The following is a 17,667-nucleotide window of genomic DNA, read 5'->3' as shown; positions in this document are numbered from 1 at the left end:
ACTTTCCTGCCTGCCCCCCACAACCCTTGACTCCCTTGTCGATCAAGAACCTGTCTAACTCAGCCTTGAATATACTCAATGACCCAGCCTCCCCTGCTCTCTGCGGCAGAGAATTGAAAGGATTAACGACCCTCTGAGAGAATAAACTCCCCCTCATCTCAGCCTTAAATGGGAGACCCCTTATTCTCAAACTGTGACCCCTAGTTCTAGATTCCCCCATGAGAGGAAACATCCTCTCAACAACGAATGGTGACATAAATGGGTTGTCCATCCAGTGGTAAAAGTTGCCCTGTTATGGCTGCTAATGGCACTGCCAGGGCAGGATCCATGATTTATAAGTTAGCCATTTGATTTGATCAAGGGCATGGGTGACAGAAAATACATTGAAGCAGATCCCAGAATTAAAATGGACAGCTGGCTGCAGCAGAAGATAAAGGAAGAAAAGTTTGAGGTTGATGGAAAAGGAAAATGCAGACTCAGCGCCATAAATAGAGGCAGAAGAGTGAAGTAATAGAAATGGACATCATCAGAAGAAATCAGGACAGGGAGCCAAACATGCACGGCCTGTAAATCAATAATGAACAATCGGAAGCCAAAATGAGTCTAGTGCAGCAGAATGGTATTGTTACCATTACAGATGAAATGATAGTTTAATCTGTACAGTTTGTCATTTATAAAGATAATGGATTAATTACAGTTAGAGAATATTTAACACTTTTTACATTAACCCTTTATTTTGTCTTCAACATCAGGGATTCAGTATTTTCCAACTGAGCTTTGGGGTGACCAGTCAGTGAATATACAATAGAGATTATTGTACTGAGATGTTTATAGTAACTTCTTGCCACATAATGAAAATTAAACCTTAAAAACTATACAGAAGTACTCGGATACACGGGCAAGAATTTACATAGAATATATGGTCAGGGGTTTACATCGAATACACGAGGAGGAATTTAAATAGAATACGTGAGCAGGTGTTTACATAAGATACTGGATCAGGAGTTTACATAGGATATTGGAACAGGAGTTTACATTGGATATGTGAGCAGGTGTTTACATAGGATATGTGAGCAGGAGTTTACATAGGATATGTGAGCAGGAGTTTTCATAGGATATGTGAGCAGGTGTTTACATTGGATATGTGAGCAGGTGTTTACATAGGATATGTGAGCAGGAGTTTACATAGGATATGTGAGCAGGAGTTTACATAGAATGTGTGGTGTTATGGCCACATGAGGAGGGATAAGATATAACTCCCCTATCATTCCAAGTCTGGCCATAACAGGATTTTTCTGTGAATTTAGAAGGAAGAAGGTTTTTACTCAATGTCTGTGTTTAACCATTCATGAGCTGTGTTAAAGAGATTTTAAAAATGGTTACTTCAGCCACATGACCATTCTCTTCCCATAATGACTTCAGGTGATATTTGTTTAGCTGATGTCTGAACCGACCATGCCTTTTGTTTCTTGGCTAGGGTGATTAGATTCTGTAATGTCCCAGCCATTAACTTCTGAATATCCATTATCTACCTCGATGAGAGAGAGAAAACACCTAGCTGTTGCCCCAGCAGACTTTCTGTTTCCGCATGAGACCTGGCCTTATAAATGCGCAAATGTGAGGCCCAGTGCCAATTTCTGTAAATCCTTTTGAAGTATCTTGACATCGTCAGGTGTGAAATTCCAGAAAAGTATGTTGTGGCATGTCTGAATTATATTTCACATTGGAACTTTCCAGAAGCTGGTCAACTTGCAATACCAGATGTCAGGTGACTTGTGACAGCCGTCTTAAGTCAGTGGCTTTGCTTGTTTTTTCTAAGTTACTTTTGAACAGTTTAACATATGTTTGATCAGCAGATGAAATTAAAGGTTAAAATCACTCATGCACAAGTCTCATTATCATGACAGTGGGCAGGAATTTACACAGGGTAAACGGACAGGAGTTTACATAGGAAGCTTGGGCAGGTGTTTTCATATAATACGCAGGCAGAGGTTTACATAGGATACTCGAGCAGGTGTTTACAATAAGATCTGCAGGGAGGGGTTTACATAGGAAACATGCATGCCTTTGCTACCAGAGAGACTAAACTGTCTGCTTTCACCTGCCACTAGAGGGCCATGATTTTTATTTGTGACCATGAGCTTTAAATATGAACCGGTCTATCTCTTTGTCACACAGTATTTAAAGGAAAAGCATCACATCGAAAGACAAAAACTGCAAGGGGTGATTTGGAATTAAACATAGTGGTTGTGCAGAAAAATCAGTTGTCTCAAAAATTCTTATTCGTTAGAAACCCAGAGCACAGGCTGCAGGTGAGAAAATGAGAGTTTGCGCTGACATTCATTAGCACCTGGTGATCGAGGTCATTCCTCTTGCACACTCCTTCGTGATCAAGAGAGACTTGCTTCCACTCTGGTTAGACGTTTCCTGAGATGGCTGAAAAGCCCAATGCCCGGTCTGCAGATTCTGCCAGATGTGGGGCAGGTGGTGCTTGAAGGGCAGATGAGGTTTTTTTGGAGGCACTCTCTTTGATGCCCTGAGTTTGCCTCTGCCTCCTTATGAAACCTTTCCACGTCTTCGGTGCCTTCCTGAATAAAGCTTCTCCATTTTGGTCGGCCACAAGCCAGGGACTCCCATGAGTCGGTGATGAGTTTTGACCTCCTCAGGGATGCTTTGAGGACATCCCTAAATAATTCCCATTATCCTCCTGGGAGACTCCTTCCATGACCAACTTCCGAGTAGAACAGCTGCTTCGGGGAGCCTGGTGACATGTCCCGCCCAGTGAATCTGGTTTGGAGTGGTCAGCACCTTGATGCTTGACATGTTGGCTGGGAGAGGACACTGCTGTAGGACCGCCTTTCTTGACAGTGGACCTTGTGAAAGCACTGCCCACGATACTTCCCCAGCGCTTTGACGTGCCTGCTGTAGGTGTCCAGGTCTCCTAGGCACGGTGGTCATTGCTGCCTGGTAAATCATGACTATAGCCTTGGGTTTGAGACCCTAGCCCTCACATATCAAGTAGTTACCAGTGTGCTGCGAGGTGATTCTTTGGTGAGTAACAGGCTGAACACAGACCCTCTCAGCCTGGTCCGTGACTTACAAACAATACTGACTGCACCAACATGGACTGTCCCACAGAAAATTACACACTAATGACACGACAGCATTTGGGGCCATTACTGTGAACTACTGCAGTGTGAGGGAGCCTTTGGCAGTTTCCAGTAGCCCCTCCTGCTGCCTGGGGCAGGTGTGCAGTGAACAGATATTCTAGTGACTAATGAAACGTTCCGATGAAAAGATTGAGACTTGGATCATCGGAAGTTGGTGGGAGAATATTCACTATTTTTTGGATGTACAGTTTTTGTGTTATGAGAGTTTTTATTGAATGCACATTATTTTGTGTCCGTTTTGAAATGTATTTTTCTACAACAAGATTGTGCCGAATATAATCACCTTCACTCAGTTCCCCTCCGAGCCAAAAGGTTGTGAGCTCAAGGCGCACTCCAGCGACTTGAGCACAAAAATGCAGACTAACACTCTGGAAGGAGTACTGAGGGAGTGCTGCGCTGCCAGAGGCTCATTTCCCTGGGAGTGCCACATTGTCAGGGATTCATGACAAGGAATTGCCGTGCTGTCAGGCAGACAGTACTGAGGGAGCGCCATACTGTCATAGGATCCGTATTGCGGGAGCACCACACTATCGGAGGGCAGTGCTGACGGAATGCGGCACTGCCTTAGCAGCAGTACTGAGGGGGTGGTGTACTGTCAGAGGGGCAGTACTGAAGGGGTGCTGCATTGGCAGAGATGCTATTTTTCTGATGAAGTATTAAACAAAGGCCCTGTCTGTCTATTTCTGTGTATGTAAAAGATCCTATGGTTCTATCTAAGAAGAGCAGGGAGTTTACCAGGTTTCTTGGCCAACATTCATCACTCAATCACCAAAAACCAGTTCAACTGACTGTTCGTCTCATTGGCTGTTTTGTTTTGGATCTGAAAAGTTTTCTATTGCCTTTTCCTGATTTAGTTACGTGACTGAAAACCAGTTGACGTATTTGGGCAGTAGTTTAGTGGGTCTGGTACTGGTTAGAAGCCAGAGGTCAACGAGTTCAAATGCCACTATAGCACGAAAAAAAAAAATAAGAATGAAAGTTGATGGGGGGAAAAAAGTTCAGCGACTTCAACTTGGCCTGGCCTACTTGTGATATCAGCTCCGTATTCTGTAATAGATTCTTGATGCACAAAAGGTCCACTTGGCCTGGGCAATAAATGGTTTCGTGCTAATGTTGCCCACGCCCCAAGAATGAAAATAAAGAAGCAACAGAATGAAGAAGTAAAAAAATAACCCCTTCAATAAAAATAAACTACTCAGAAAAATAATCAATAGCATTGGAGCATTTGTCAAGGCATTTTGGTATTTTAGAAATAATATCATTATATCATAATATCTTTATGTCATTACTGGAGGAGCCTAATGCCTGGTCATACCTGCATTCATCTATTATACTTCTAACGTTTCACCTCCTGTGTTTTTCAGGCAGTGGAGACAAATTTGGCTTCCAAGGACAGCCACTGGGTCATTGTCAATGAGGTAAGCCCGGAGCCATTGTTACAAGCACTAACAATGTAATTCTGTTCAATAAAAGGTGGATTATTGTCAGGAACTCACACTGCTGACTGTACAGTCTTGGGGCTGTCGCCATGCTAAGCGGAAGCCAATTCTTCAGCAGGGGGAAGGTTAAGTGAGAATTCAGAGTCATCCCTGAGGGATTCCCATACGTGTACTGGGATTAGGAAGAAGTGGAGCATCAGAATTTCGGGTACTGCAGTAGCTGGCACACGGCACGATATCAGCACCGCCAAGTCCGTAGCTGGGAAGGAAGGGTCAGGTCGCAGGTTTAGGAAGTGGTTGTGTGCAGCTGCCGGCTGCCAACTTCAAGGATAGTTTTCTGATGAAAATCTACACTCAGTAGGCAATGGTTGCGACGTCCATGCTCATTCACATCGGATCCTTATCCTGACAGGCGACAGAAGGGGTTTGGGTGGGGGGGGGTGGGGGAGGGGTGCATTTTTATCCACCAGTTTGGCCTTTCGCAAAAATGTTATCATGCAGGCACAGCAAGCGATTAGGAAGGCAAATGGAATGTTGGTGTTTATATCAGGGAGGGTGGAATATAAAAGTGGGGAAGTTTTACTGCAGCTTTATGGGACCTTGGTGAGACCACATCTGGAACACCGTGTACAGTTTTGGTCTCCTTCTTTGAAAAAAAAGATATAATTGCATTAGCAGTTCAGAGAAGGTTCACTCGACTCCTCCCTGGTATGAGGAGCTTATCTTATGGAGTAAGGTTGAGCAGATTGGGCCTTTACCCATTGGAGTTTAGAAGAATGAGAGATGATTTTATTGAAACATATGAGATCCTGAAGGGATTTGATAGGGTGGATACCGGGAGGATGTTTCTACTTGTGGAGAGACTAGAACCAGGGGATACAGTTTGGGAATAAGAGGTCTACCATTTAAGACAGAGATGAGGAGAATTTTTTTTCTCTCAGAGGGCCGTTAGTCACTGGAATTCTCTTCCCCGGAAAGCAGTGGTGGCTGGGTCATTGAACTTATTTAAGGCTGAGTTAGACAGATTTTTGATAAACAAAGGAGTCAAGGGTTATGGGGGGGCAGATGACAAAGTGGAGTTGAGACACAACCAGATCAGCCATGATCTTATTGAATGGCAGAGCAGGCTCAGAAGGCTGAATGGCCTTCTCCTGCTCCTAAGTCCAAGTTCCTATGGACTTGGTCGCAGGTCCCGGAGGTGAGGATCCGGGTGCCTAATGCACAGTGTCTCCCTTATATACAAAGAAGTTGGTGTCTTGCTAAATACTTGCTAACTACAATTTTGAACAATCTCTGTGAATTTGCCCAATCTGCTCCCCAGTATTTGAGCTGGGCTCAGGAAACCGTGAGTCCATTTCAGAATCACAGGTTTACTACAAAGAACCCAAAATTGATGGAAGCTGTAAGGAATACTGGCACTGAAAATATTTATACATTTCTCTGAACAGCTCTGTCTGCTATTTTCATGGAGCTATTACCCCACTGATAATAACTGAGCTAAAACAATCATCAAAACAATAAATAGGATTTTTTTTTAAGTGCATTAAACGTTCATAACTTAAAGCTTATGGCACTGCTTAAACTCGAGTGAGATGATGCAGTAACGTTGTTCTGTGCTTGAACCTTGTTCAACACTTCTGCTTAGGATTTGGTATTATCACATTTGCTACAAACATCCAGGGCAGAATCATCCCAGGATTGGACTGAGTGCGGTAATGGATGTGAAAAGAGACACCTTACCCTCCGGCTGCAATGGCAGGTTTTCGCGCTGTATCGACCCCTTCCCGCCTCATTAATTATGCAGCCACAGGAAACACTTTGTCTCGCTAGCAGGCAGCCTCTGAATCACCCGCCACACTGTTATCTCACCATTTTCTTCACTCCGGGTGTCATATCCAAACTGCAGCTGTGCGCTCAGTTCTCAATGCTTGCAGCCCAGGACTGCTTCAGTGCAGACATGGCCCTGAAAGCCAAGAAAGGTTCCGCGACCCATCGCTGAGATGCCTTTTGGAGGCCTGTGGTGATGCCCTCCACCCCCACTCTGGCCGCAGGAGGTCCAGCAATCTCACCGCTCCGGCTTGGGAGGCGGTGGCAGTGGTGGTCAGTACCAACGCTGCACAAAAGAGGTTGGCCATCCAGTGCAGAAAGAGGATGAATGATCTCATCTGTGCCACCAGGGTAAAGCATCCATCTCATCACTCTAAACCCACACTCAAGCCCATCACACGTTCACTGGCATCTCACTCACTGCCAGCTCAAGGGACATCACCACTCTCTCTCTCACACACACACCCTCACATCTCCATCTGGCCTCATCTCCTCTGGAGGCTGCCTCCTCAGCCCTCACCATCTTGAGGCCACTTGCACAGATCAACAGGTGCACCCACACACACCCTGGAATATCCTCCTTCCCCAGTACAGCCCTCGTCCTGCAGCCTCTTCCCTTGCCTGAGGCCACTTCTCCCCCTTCCCCAAGCAAACCCTGGCCCTGCAGCCATTGAAAACTCACGCCCACCTTATGGCTGGTCTGATAGGTAGAGACCTGCCCATGAGCCCCCCTATAACTGCCTGCGAAGCCTGGCGCTGATGACTGCGAGTGCTGCCCGAAGCAGGGTAGGCAAACAAACCTCGAAGTCCCGAGTGAAGTGCATCTCGTCAGGTGCACGTCATTAATGTACAGTTGTGAAACACATGGGCTTGCAATCGCACCGGTGTGCCTGGATGATCCAACATTGGGGAGGGGGTGGGGTTGATTCTGGCGAGCAGGGTTTATAATGAGACGCTAAAGTATTGAAATTCGGTTCCGGACATGCGGCAGCAGGGATCACTGACAGGTGGAGCAGACGATCGCAAACTGGTTTCACGACAGCACGAAACCGATTTTTGGCCTTCTCACCATATTGCCCGCTCACACCCCCAAGCACGCCTGCCGCCAATGGGAGCAGAACATTCCACTCCTAGTGCCAAAGTATTGATATTGTGCCAACCTTTATGCCAGCGAGATTACAGGACTGATTGCAAGGATGAAGGACTAAGAAGTACAACGGTATGCACAATTCTAACGAGAAATGGACAAAATTGAATCATTCTATTTAGGCATAATTATCCTTTTCAATACAAACAATGATTTCGGAACATAGGAACAGTAGTAGGCCATTCAGCCCATCAAGCCTGCTCCACCAATCAATTAGATCATGGCTCAACATCTCCCTCAATGCCACTTTCCCGCACTATCCCCATATCCCATGATGTCATTAGTATCCAGAAATCTATCGATTTCTGTCTTGAACATGCTCAATGATTGAGCTTCCATAGCTCTGTGGGATAGAGAATTCCAAAGATTCACCACCTTCTGACTGAAGAAATTCCTCCTCATCTCAGTCTTAAATGGCCTACCCCTTATCCTGAGATTATGTCCCCTGATTTTGGACTCACCAGCCAGAGGAAACATCTTATCTACATCCACCCTGTCACGTCCTGTAAGTATTTTCTAAGTTTCAATGAGGTCACCCCCTCATTCTTCGAAATTCTAAGGAATACAGACACAGTCTCCTCAATCTCTCTTTATACGACAGTCCCGCCATCCCAGGGATTAATCAGGTGAACCTCCATTGCACTCCCTCTATGGCAAGCATCTCCTTCCTTAGATAAGGGGACTAAAACTGCACAACACTCCAGGTGAGGTCTCACCAAGGCCCTATATAACTGTAGCAAGATATCCTTACTCCTGCATTCAAATCCCCTTGCAATGAAGGCCACCATACAATTTACCTTCCTATTGCTTGCTGCATCTGCATGCTAGCTTTTAGTGACTCATGGACAAGGACACCCAGGTCCCTTTGGACACCCACACTTCCCAACCTCTCACCATTTAAGAAATATTCTGCCTTTCTGTTCTTTCTACCAAAGTGAATAACTTCACACTTATTCACATTATATTCCACCTGCCGTGTTCTAGCCCATTCACTATTTACTAACCCTCCAGTGTGGGACCTTATCAAAAGCCTTCTGAAAATCCAAATACACCACTGGCTCTCCTTTATCTATGCTAAAGGAATATCCTCAAAAAACTCCAATAAATTTGTCAAACATGATTTCCCTTTCATAAATCCATGTTGACTCTGCCCAATTTTACCATTCCTTTCTAGATGTCCAATTATCACATCCTTTATAATAGATTCTAACATTTTCCCTACTACTGATGTCAGACTAACAGGCCTGTGGTTCCCCATTCTCCCTTTTTCTCCCTTTTTCTCCCTTTTTAAATAGTGGGTTTACATTTGCTACTTTCCCGTCCACAGGAACCTTTCCAGAACCTATAGAATTTTGAAAGATAACCATCTATTATCTCTCCTCCTTCAACACTCTGGGATGAAGCTCGTCTGGCCCAGAGGACTTATCCACCTTCAATCCAGTTAACTTTTCAAGAAATGCCTCATTACTAATTTCTTTTAATTCCTCAGTTTCACAAGTCCCTTGGTCGCCGAGTGTTTCTGGGAGATTTTCTGTATCTTCTTCCATGAAGAGAGATGCAAAGTAATTGTATAGTTTCTCTGCCATTTCCCTGTTCTCCAATATAAATTCTCCTGTCCCCACCTGTAATGGGCCCACATTTGTCCTAACTAATCTTTTCCTTTTCACGTACTTCAGTAAACTTTTACAGTCCGTCTTTATGTTCCTCACTAGTTTGCATTCATATTCTCTTTTCCCTTTCTTCATCAGTTGCTCCTCCTTTGCCAGGTTCTAAATTGCTCCCAGTCCTCAGGTTTAACACATTTTCTGTCATCCTTGTAAGCCACTTCCTTTGATTAATACAATCTTTAACTTCTTTCGTTAGCCACGGTTGATTTACCTCTCCCTTTGGGCGTTTGTGCCTTAGAGGAATGTGTATCTGCTGTCGGCTGTGTAGTATTTCTTCAAATACTGGCTATAGCCTGTCGACAGTCAAATCTTTTGGTGTATTTTCCCAATCCATCATAGCCAATCTCGATCACCCTTTAGCCACATCTCCTATGTGGCAAATAAATCATACCTCAATTTGTGCATCCAAATCGTCAACCTTTTTGTGAATGCTACATGCATTCAGAGAGTGCCTTTAACTCTGCTTTTTAACGTTATTCTCTATTCTGATCCCTTTTGATGCGTTATCTGTCTTCTGTTTTTGCTTTCTACTTTTTCTACTTTTACCAGTTTGGCTGCCCTCAAATCTGAGCTCCTGAGGACCCAACCCCCTGTCAATCTAGTTTAAACACTCCCGAACAGCCGTTGTGAATCTCCCTGCGAGGATCTTAGTCCTGGCCCTGCTAAGATGTAGCCTGTCCATCTTGTGCACATCCCACCTTCTGCAGAACCGGTCCCAATGCCTCAGAAATCTGATGCCCTCCCTCCGACACCAGTTCTCAACCGCTGCCATTCTAATACTCCTTCTAAATGGTTAGATTACAAAGAGCAACATATGTGCAAATGTTAAGTTGTGTCAATGAACTGTGATTGCACTTGTAGTGTCTGCTCCCACTGGCACATTAGTATCCCTCATGTAATGTAAACTAAACAGCTCTACAAGATACTGCAGCCTCCCACTAGCACTGAATACTTTCACAGCTTGAAGATCAACGCCCTAACACATAACAAGAGCTTTACTTTCAGTTATGGATCTGTGGGCTCGAAAAGTGTTTATTTTGTCCTTATGCTAATTATGTAGCAGTCATTGGTTTGGGGGTATGGAAGACAGTGCTTCGATGTTCCTGAAGTTCGAACACAATCTCAATGAAAATTGATGCAGCCCAAGATCACGTCACCCTCCTGTCCGATTTATGTCGCACTCCAGTCCATGTCTTCTTGGCGGCACGCTTTTAAAAAAGAATTCAAGGCTTTGGAGAGGGCACGGAGGAGATTTACTGAAATATATTCCAGGGATAACGAGGTTAGTTATATGGAGAGACTGGAGAAGTGGTAGAACAGAGGAGGTTAAGGGGAGACAAAACTGAGCTTTCAACATGATATGAAGCTTTGACAGACGCCGTTCCAATTGGCAGGAGGGTTGGTCACCAGAAGGTGCCGATTTAAGATAATTGGCAGAAGTTGCAGCAGGGAGATGAGATATTTTTACGCTGTGTGTTGTTACAATCCACTGTGCACTGCCTGGAAGAATGGTGAAAGCAGATTCAATGGGGATGCTGTGTTACAGGATAAGAAGACAAGCTGCTAAGATGGATTGAAAATTGATGAAAGCAAAATAAAGCAAAGTGTGGCTTGTGAATGAGCTGTGTCAAAATGGCAAGGAGTCACTAGCAGGGTGCCAATGGGATCTAACCAGAGTCACTGCCATTTGTAACCTATAGAAATTATTCTCTGTGTGTAGCCTATTGAATCTCTTCATCATTTTAAAGGCAACAATTAGATCACCCCTCGACCTTCCAAAAAGGAATGGAGTGTTTCATAAAGTAGTGAAGCAAGATGTGGGGCCTAAAATAAAAGCAAAAAACTGCGGATGCTGGAAATCCAAAACAAAAACAAAAATACCTGGAAAAACTCAGCAGGTCTGGCAGCATCTGCGGAGAGGAACACAGTTAATGTTTCGAGTCCTATTGACCCTTCAGCAGAACTAAGTAAAAATAGAAGAGAGGTGAAATATAAGATGGTTTAAGGGGGAGGGGGTGGGACAAGTAGAGCTGGATAGAGGGCCAGTGATAGGTGCAGATAACCAAAAGACGTCACAGACAAAAGAGCAAAGAGGTGTTGAAGGTGGTGATATTATCTAAGGAATGTGCTAATTAAGGGTAGAAAGCAGGACAAGCAAGGTACAGATAGCCCTAGTGGGGGTGAAGGGAAGGAATCAAAAAAGGCTAAAAGGTAGAGATAAAACAATGGATGGAAATACATTTAAAAATAATGGAAATAGGTGGGAAAAGAAAAATCTATATAAATTATTGGAAAAAAAGGAGGGGGGGGAATCGGAAAGGGGGTGGGGTTGGAGGAGAGAGTTCATGATCTAACATGATCTAAGATGTGGAGCCTCCCTTGTAAGTTTCCCATTTATAACAATATCCTTAACATATTCAGTGTGATTGGTTCTGATGTATAAAAACATCATGGACGTTCTGTGATATAATCATTCCCTTGTTCTCATTCTGGCCATTAATATAGTGGGGCAGTTTCATCAGCAACAAGTTGTGAGGCGTTGGGTAAATACACATGCTGGAGGCAATTATGACATTGTGAATCCGATTTATGACCCATCAAACAAACAAGCTAGAAGATAAATGAGTTCAAGCAGCCTCGATTCAGTCAATATTGAGCACTGAGATAATGCTATTTAACATTAAACTAATGATCTCACTCAGATTTATGAGAATGGTAGTGTGAGACACAGAACTCCTTTGCTGACAGTGGAAACTCCAGTTTGATTTTAAAGCACACTGTTAATGTAGGGTAGATGGAGCTTTATAGCACATTACTGCAAATAATCCTGGCATAAGCTGTGAAACTCCAACAAAATGATTATCTTCCAGCGTATATTCTGTTTATATTTCCATGTTAAGAAAGTACAATATGGTTATTCATCTCTGGCATTTATCACCAGCATTGGGGAAGTAGAAAAGAGAGACTGACTCGCATTTATTGGCTCTTTATCACATCTGTGAAAGGCCTCAAAGTGCTTCACAGACAATGAATTACTCTGAAGTGGTGACAAATGTCACAAAAGGAAGCAACTTATTTTTAATGCTTTGTGTGAGCAATTTTTCCCTTTTGTACTCTCACTGGCCTCTGTTCCAATTCCATTTGGAGTGTCCCCTTTTATTTTTCCAATTCCTCCCCTTTTAGGACTCCTGCTAGCATGGATGTATATTCGCAGAGTGACTTCCCTTGACATTGAGGAAGCATTTGACCGGGTGTGGCATCAAGGGGCCCTAGCAAAACTGGAGACAATGGGAATCGAGGGGAAAACTCTCCACTGGTTGGAGTCATACCTAGCACAAAGGAAGATGGTTGTGGTTGTTGGGGGTCAGTCATCTCAGCTCCAGGACATCACCGCAGGAGTTCCTCAGGGTGGTGTCCTCAGCCCAACCATCATCAGCTGCTTCATCAATGTCCTTCCTTCTTCACAAGGTCAGAAGTGGGCATATTCGCTGATGATTGCACACTGTTCAACATCATTTGCGACTCCTCAGATAATGAAGGAGTCCGTGTCAAAATGCAGCAAGACCTGGACAATGTCCAGGCTTGGGCTAACAAGCGGCAAGTAACATTCGTGCCACACAAGTGTCAGGAATTGACCATCTCCGGCAGGGGAGAGCCTAACGATAGCCTCTCGACATTCAATGGCAGTACCATCACTGAATCCCCCACCATCAACATCCTGGGGGTTATCATTGACCAGAAACTGAACTGAACTAGCCATATAAATACTGCGGCTACAAGAGCAGGTCAGAGGCTGGGAATCCTGTGACGAATAACTCACCTCTTGACTCCCCAAAATCTGTCCATCATCGACAAGCCACAAGTCAGGAGTGTGATGGAATACTCTCCACTTGCCTGGATGAGTGCAGCTCCCACAACACTCAAGAAGCTTGACACTGTACAGGACAAAGCAGCCAGCTTGATTGGCACCACATCCACAAACATTCACTCCCTCTAACACCAGCGCACAGTAGCAGCAGTGTATACCATCTACAAGATGCACTACAGAAACTCACCAAGGCTCCTTAGACAGCATCTTCCAAACCCACAGCCACTACCTTCTAGAAGGACAAGGGCAGCAGATACATGGGAACACCACCACCTGGAAGTTCCCCTCCAAGCCACTCACCATCCTGACTTGGAAATATATCGCCATTCCCTCACTGTCACTGGGTCAAAATCCTAGAACTCCCTCCCTAACAGCACTGTGGGTGTACCTACACTACATGGACTGCAGCGGTTCAAGAAGGCAGCTCACCACCACCTTCTCAAGGGCAGCTAGGGATAGGCAATAAATGCTGGCCCAGCCAGCGAAGCCCAAATCCCGTAAATATTTTTTTTTTAAATCACATCTCTAGATACACTTGGGATTTTATACAGAATGGTGCAGATATTGATGTTTCACAGTTTCCACTGAGAAAAGCCACAGAACCACCACACAGCTTAATTAGTTTCTGTTGCCATGTATCACAAACCAACACCTCCACTGGAACTTATTGTTTAGTGTGATGCCTTGGCATGGATCAGGACAACATAAATATTGATCACACATTGGGAATCCTATCTACTCCATAAAATAAAACCAGAACTGACCGTCGGAGGATTCCACTGTGCTCCAAGCATGGTTCCTTTTTTATTAATGTAAAGGAGGAATAATATTGGAACATTGAGGGAAGCTACATATAAGAAAAGGGGACTGGAATAGACCATACAAATGCAATAAATCATCTGCCTCAATTTCACTTTACCACCTATTCCCCATATCCCTTAATTCCCTGAGACAACAAATTTCTGTCCACCTCAACCTTAAACATGCTCATGGTTGAGCATGCAAAACTCTCTGGAGTAGACAATTGCAAAGATTCGCAACTCTGAGTGAAAAAAATTCCTCCTCATCTCAGTCCTAAACACTCTACCCCTTATTAACTGTGCCATTGAAGGTGGGTAGAGGTCATGTTTTCATCCCTGTTATTCTCTAAACAGTATATCTCAAGAACTAATGGATAAATTTCAATGAAACTGGGTACACAGATAGGGTATGGCCCAAGGAAGAACGAATTAGTTTTTGGCAAAGATACAGATCCGGATCCAGATTCTGAAATTTTTTTAAAGGATCCGTTAGCGTTGGAAGAGGAGGCGAATTGACCTTTAGTCAAATTTGTGGATTGTTTTATTTAGAATGTTGAGGATAGTCTTAGACGCTGTGGTGGAATTTGTCACAGATGTCATAATGTGCGCAGAATTTTCAGAGCAGGTTGTTGGTTATGGATCGGCCTGAAGCCCCCTCTGAGATAGAAGCTCTTAATAAAAAAAAATCTTTTTTCAGCTTTGCAGTCACAGATCATCAACCAGGCAGGGAAAAGCCTCAAGGAAGAATTGCATAATTGTAATAGTGATGAGCTAACACAGCGCGATGGAGGTATACGCTCTATTGAGTGAGACTGTCCCCTGTGTTCCAGATTCCCCAGCAAAGGGAAAGAACCCTTCGGTAACAATTCTGTCAAGCCCCTTCAGAATCTGTATGTTTCAATTAAATCGCCTCTCGTTCTTCTCAACTCCAAAACAGTATAGGCCCAATTTACTCAGCCTCTCAACATAGGATTGTCCTCTCTTTCCAGGAACCTACCCAGTGAGCCTTCACTGCACTGCCTCCAATGCAAGTACATCCTTCTTAAATATGTAGACCAAAACTGCACACAGTACTCTCGGAGTGGTCTCACCAGAGCCCTGTACAACTGTGGCAAGACTTCCTTATTCTTGTACCCCAATCCCCTAGCAACGAAGGCCAACATGCCACTTGCTGCATTTGCTTGCTGCATCTGCATGCTAACTTTCTGACTTTCTTGTGCGAATACACCCAAGTCTCACTGAACATTAATATACAGAAGTTTCATGATTCGTAAAAAGAAAAATGATGTTTTTTTTTTCCTTTTTTAGGGTATTCTAAGCTACCAGCAATAATTGGATCAGTTTGTGTTTTTTAGCTCATTGGAGCTAGATATTTACTGCTGGAGTGATTCCATGTCACAGACAGAAGTTCAGTATTAAGCACCTAACTGAGCATAAAATCTATTGTTTCCCAATTCAGCCCAAATTAGTATATAAGTAACCAACACTAGCAAATCATCAGAGTATTCAACTTCTTCAGCCGTCTCACCGCCTTGTTAAATATCTGGCGTTCTAATTGATTTCCTGATTATAATCTATTAATCAATACTTATTAAAAGCAAACCTGAGCCTGTTTCATGATGCACAGTACCTGAGACCCCCCCCCACAACAAGTGCTAAAATGAGCCTACCAGTCCAGTTATAAGGCCCCAATAAGTACTTTTATTTAAGAAAAAGCAAGACGAGCATGTAATTGACTGAACAGAATAGGAAATGAACTAGAAAGATTCACCTAGCCAGTCTGTCAAATTCAATTCTGCTAAATGTAGGTAAAGTCGTGCATAGTAAAGAGCTGTGATGGTATTGAACTTACTCAGAAGCTGCTAACAGGCCTGCACATTAGGGATGCATTGACCTTTCACTGTTAAACAAGTTTTTGTCAGCTTAAGCTCATTAATTTTTAATAAATTAACTTTGGGAGATTCTGTTTTATTTTTCAATCCCCAGCTCCTTTCAGCTCAGAGCAAAACCATTTGCTTGATTGCACCGTGTGTTCAATCTTCATCCAGAACAGACATTACTCCTCTTGCTTTCTCATCTCTTTGCTTTTTTTAAACTTTTGTTCCAATACTGTTATATTCTACTTGGGAGGGGGGCGCGGGGGTCATTTTGCTTGTGAACCGGTTGCGCACTTACCTGTCGGCAGGTGAGTCGATTACCCATATACTGCAGACGCAGAGACCAATATGAAATGAAGCACATGCGATTTATTTACACAAACAACAGAGCACATACACGATGTGTGCTTCTCCAACCAGTCCCTATTCTAGACTAACATTAACATTGTAGCCTGTGCTACTCAGCTATTGGATCATACAGTCACGTGGTTAGACCTGCTCACATTCTCTTAAAGGTGTATTACACATCAGATTACCACATCCCTCCCCCTTTACTTGAAGGTATATTTTACAATATATTAACTATTTACAGAAATAAACTATTTACAAATTCTGTCTCTCAGGAGGCTTCTTCAAACGTGTCGACCCTTGTAGTTCTACAACTTCAGATGGTTTATCTGAGGCCTCCCACTCAGGAGTTATCTATCCGCTAGGCTCCCCAGTAGGAACCTGCAAGTTTGCCTCTTCGACTCTCTCAGGCTCAACGGGTTCTACAGGCACTTCCAAAGCAAGAGGAGTTCCTTCTACCTGTGGTGTCAACTCCAACGGGAATGTTTGGCGCGCTTTTTCTTGTGGATCTGTTTCTCTTTTCCTGAGGTGATCTCCATGTCTCCTGATTATCCAATCTTCAACCGATATGTGGTAGGAAAGGGTCTCGTCACTGCACTGACTTCACCTGACAGCCATTTGGGCCCATCTCCAAAGTTCTTTGCAAAAACTGCTTCTCCTACAGTGAAGTTTCTTTCACGACTGTGGTAATCGTGTTCACTTTTCTGGGCCTCCTGACTTCTCTCTACCTTCCCCCATAAATTCAGCCTCAGGAGGCTCAAACCTGTCCTGAGGCATCTCTTCATTAATAACTCTGCGGGGGGCGATACTAGTGGTTGTATGTGGCACAGTCCTATAGCTGATCAGGAAACGCGATAAATTCATTGCTATAGGCTCCCCTTCTAGTTTTTTCATTCTGGCCTTGAAGGTCTGGACTGCCCTCTCGGCCAACCCATTGGATGCAGGGTGGTATGGTGAGGTCTTGGCATGTGTTATGCCATTGAGACTTGTAAATCTTTGGAATTCCCCGCTGGTGAAATGCTGTTCCATTATCAGCCACTATTATCTCCGGTAACCCGTGCATCGCAAAACTATGATGCAGCCTGTCTCTGGTGGCAGCAGATGCAGGTGATCTCACCTTATATACACCCATCCGTTTGGAGTGAGCGCCGACAAGACAGGGGAACATTGTGCCTAAGAAAGGCCCCACATAGTCAACGTGGAGGAGGACCCATGGCTTTCCTGGCCATTCCCAAGGATGCAGTGGAGCAGAAGGAGGCACTTTCTGCATCTGTTGGCATATCATGCAGCTCTTGACCAAGTGTTCGATCTCAGTGTCCATCCCTGGCCACCATAAGTAGCTGCGCGCCAACATTTTCATTCTAGAAATGCCAGGGTGAGGGTTATGTAATTCTGTCAATAATGGTTGTCTTCCTCTGGGAGGCACAGTGACTCTCGCTCCCCACAGTAAGATGCCATCCTGGCAGGTGAGCTCGTTCTCCTGTTAAAATAGGGCTTCATTTCATCCGACTTTGGCTCGTTAAA

At 44.1% G+C, this 17,667-nt stretch overlaps 1 protein-coding gene across 1 annotated transcript in view; it reads left to right on the top strand.

Moving 5' to 3' along the window:
• Nucleotides 1-17,667, top strand: part of LOC144668716 (glutamate receptor ionotropic, delta-1-like) — a 621,802-nt gene that overhangs the window by 574,439 nt on the left and 29,696 nt on the right. Inside the window, exon 5 of the mRNA XM_078531049.1 lies at nt 4,535-4,588. Within this exon, the coding sequence (XP_078387175.1) occupies nt 4,535-4,588 (54 nt within the window). The remainder of the gene's footprint in view (nt 1-4,534; nt 4,589-17,667) is intronic.

This window comes from Cetorhinus maximus, chromosome 27 (assembly GCF_964194155.1).
Source record: "Cetorhinus maximus chromosome 27, sCetMax3.hap1.1, whole genome shotgun sequence".
Lineage (NCBI taxonomy): Eukaryota > Metazoa > Chordata > Chondrichthyes > Lamniformes > Cetorhinidae > Cetorhinus > Cetorhinus maximus.
The sequence above is the reverse complement of the archived record's forward strand: the minus strand, read 5'-3'. Positions and strand labels throughout refer to the sequence as shown.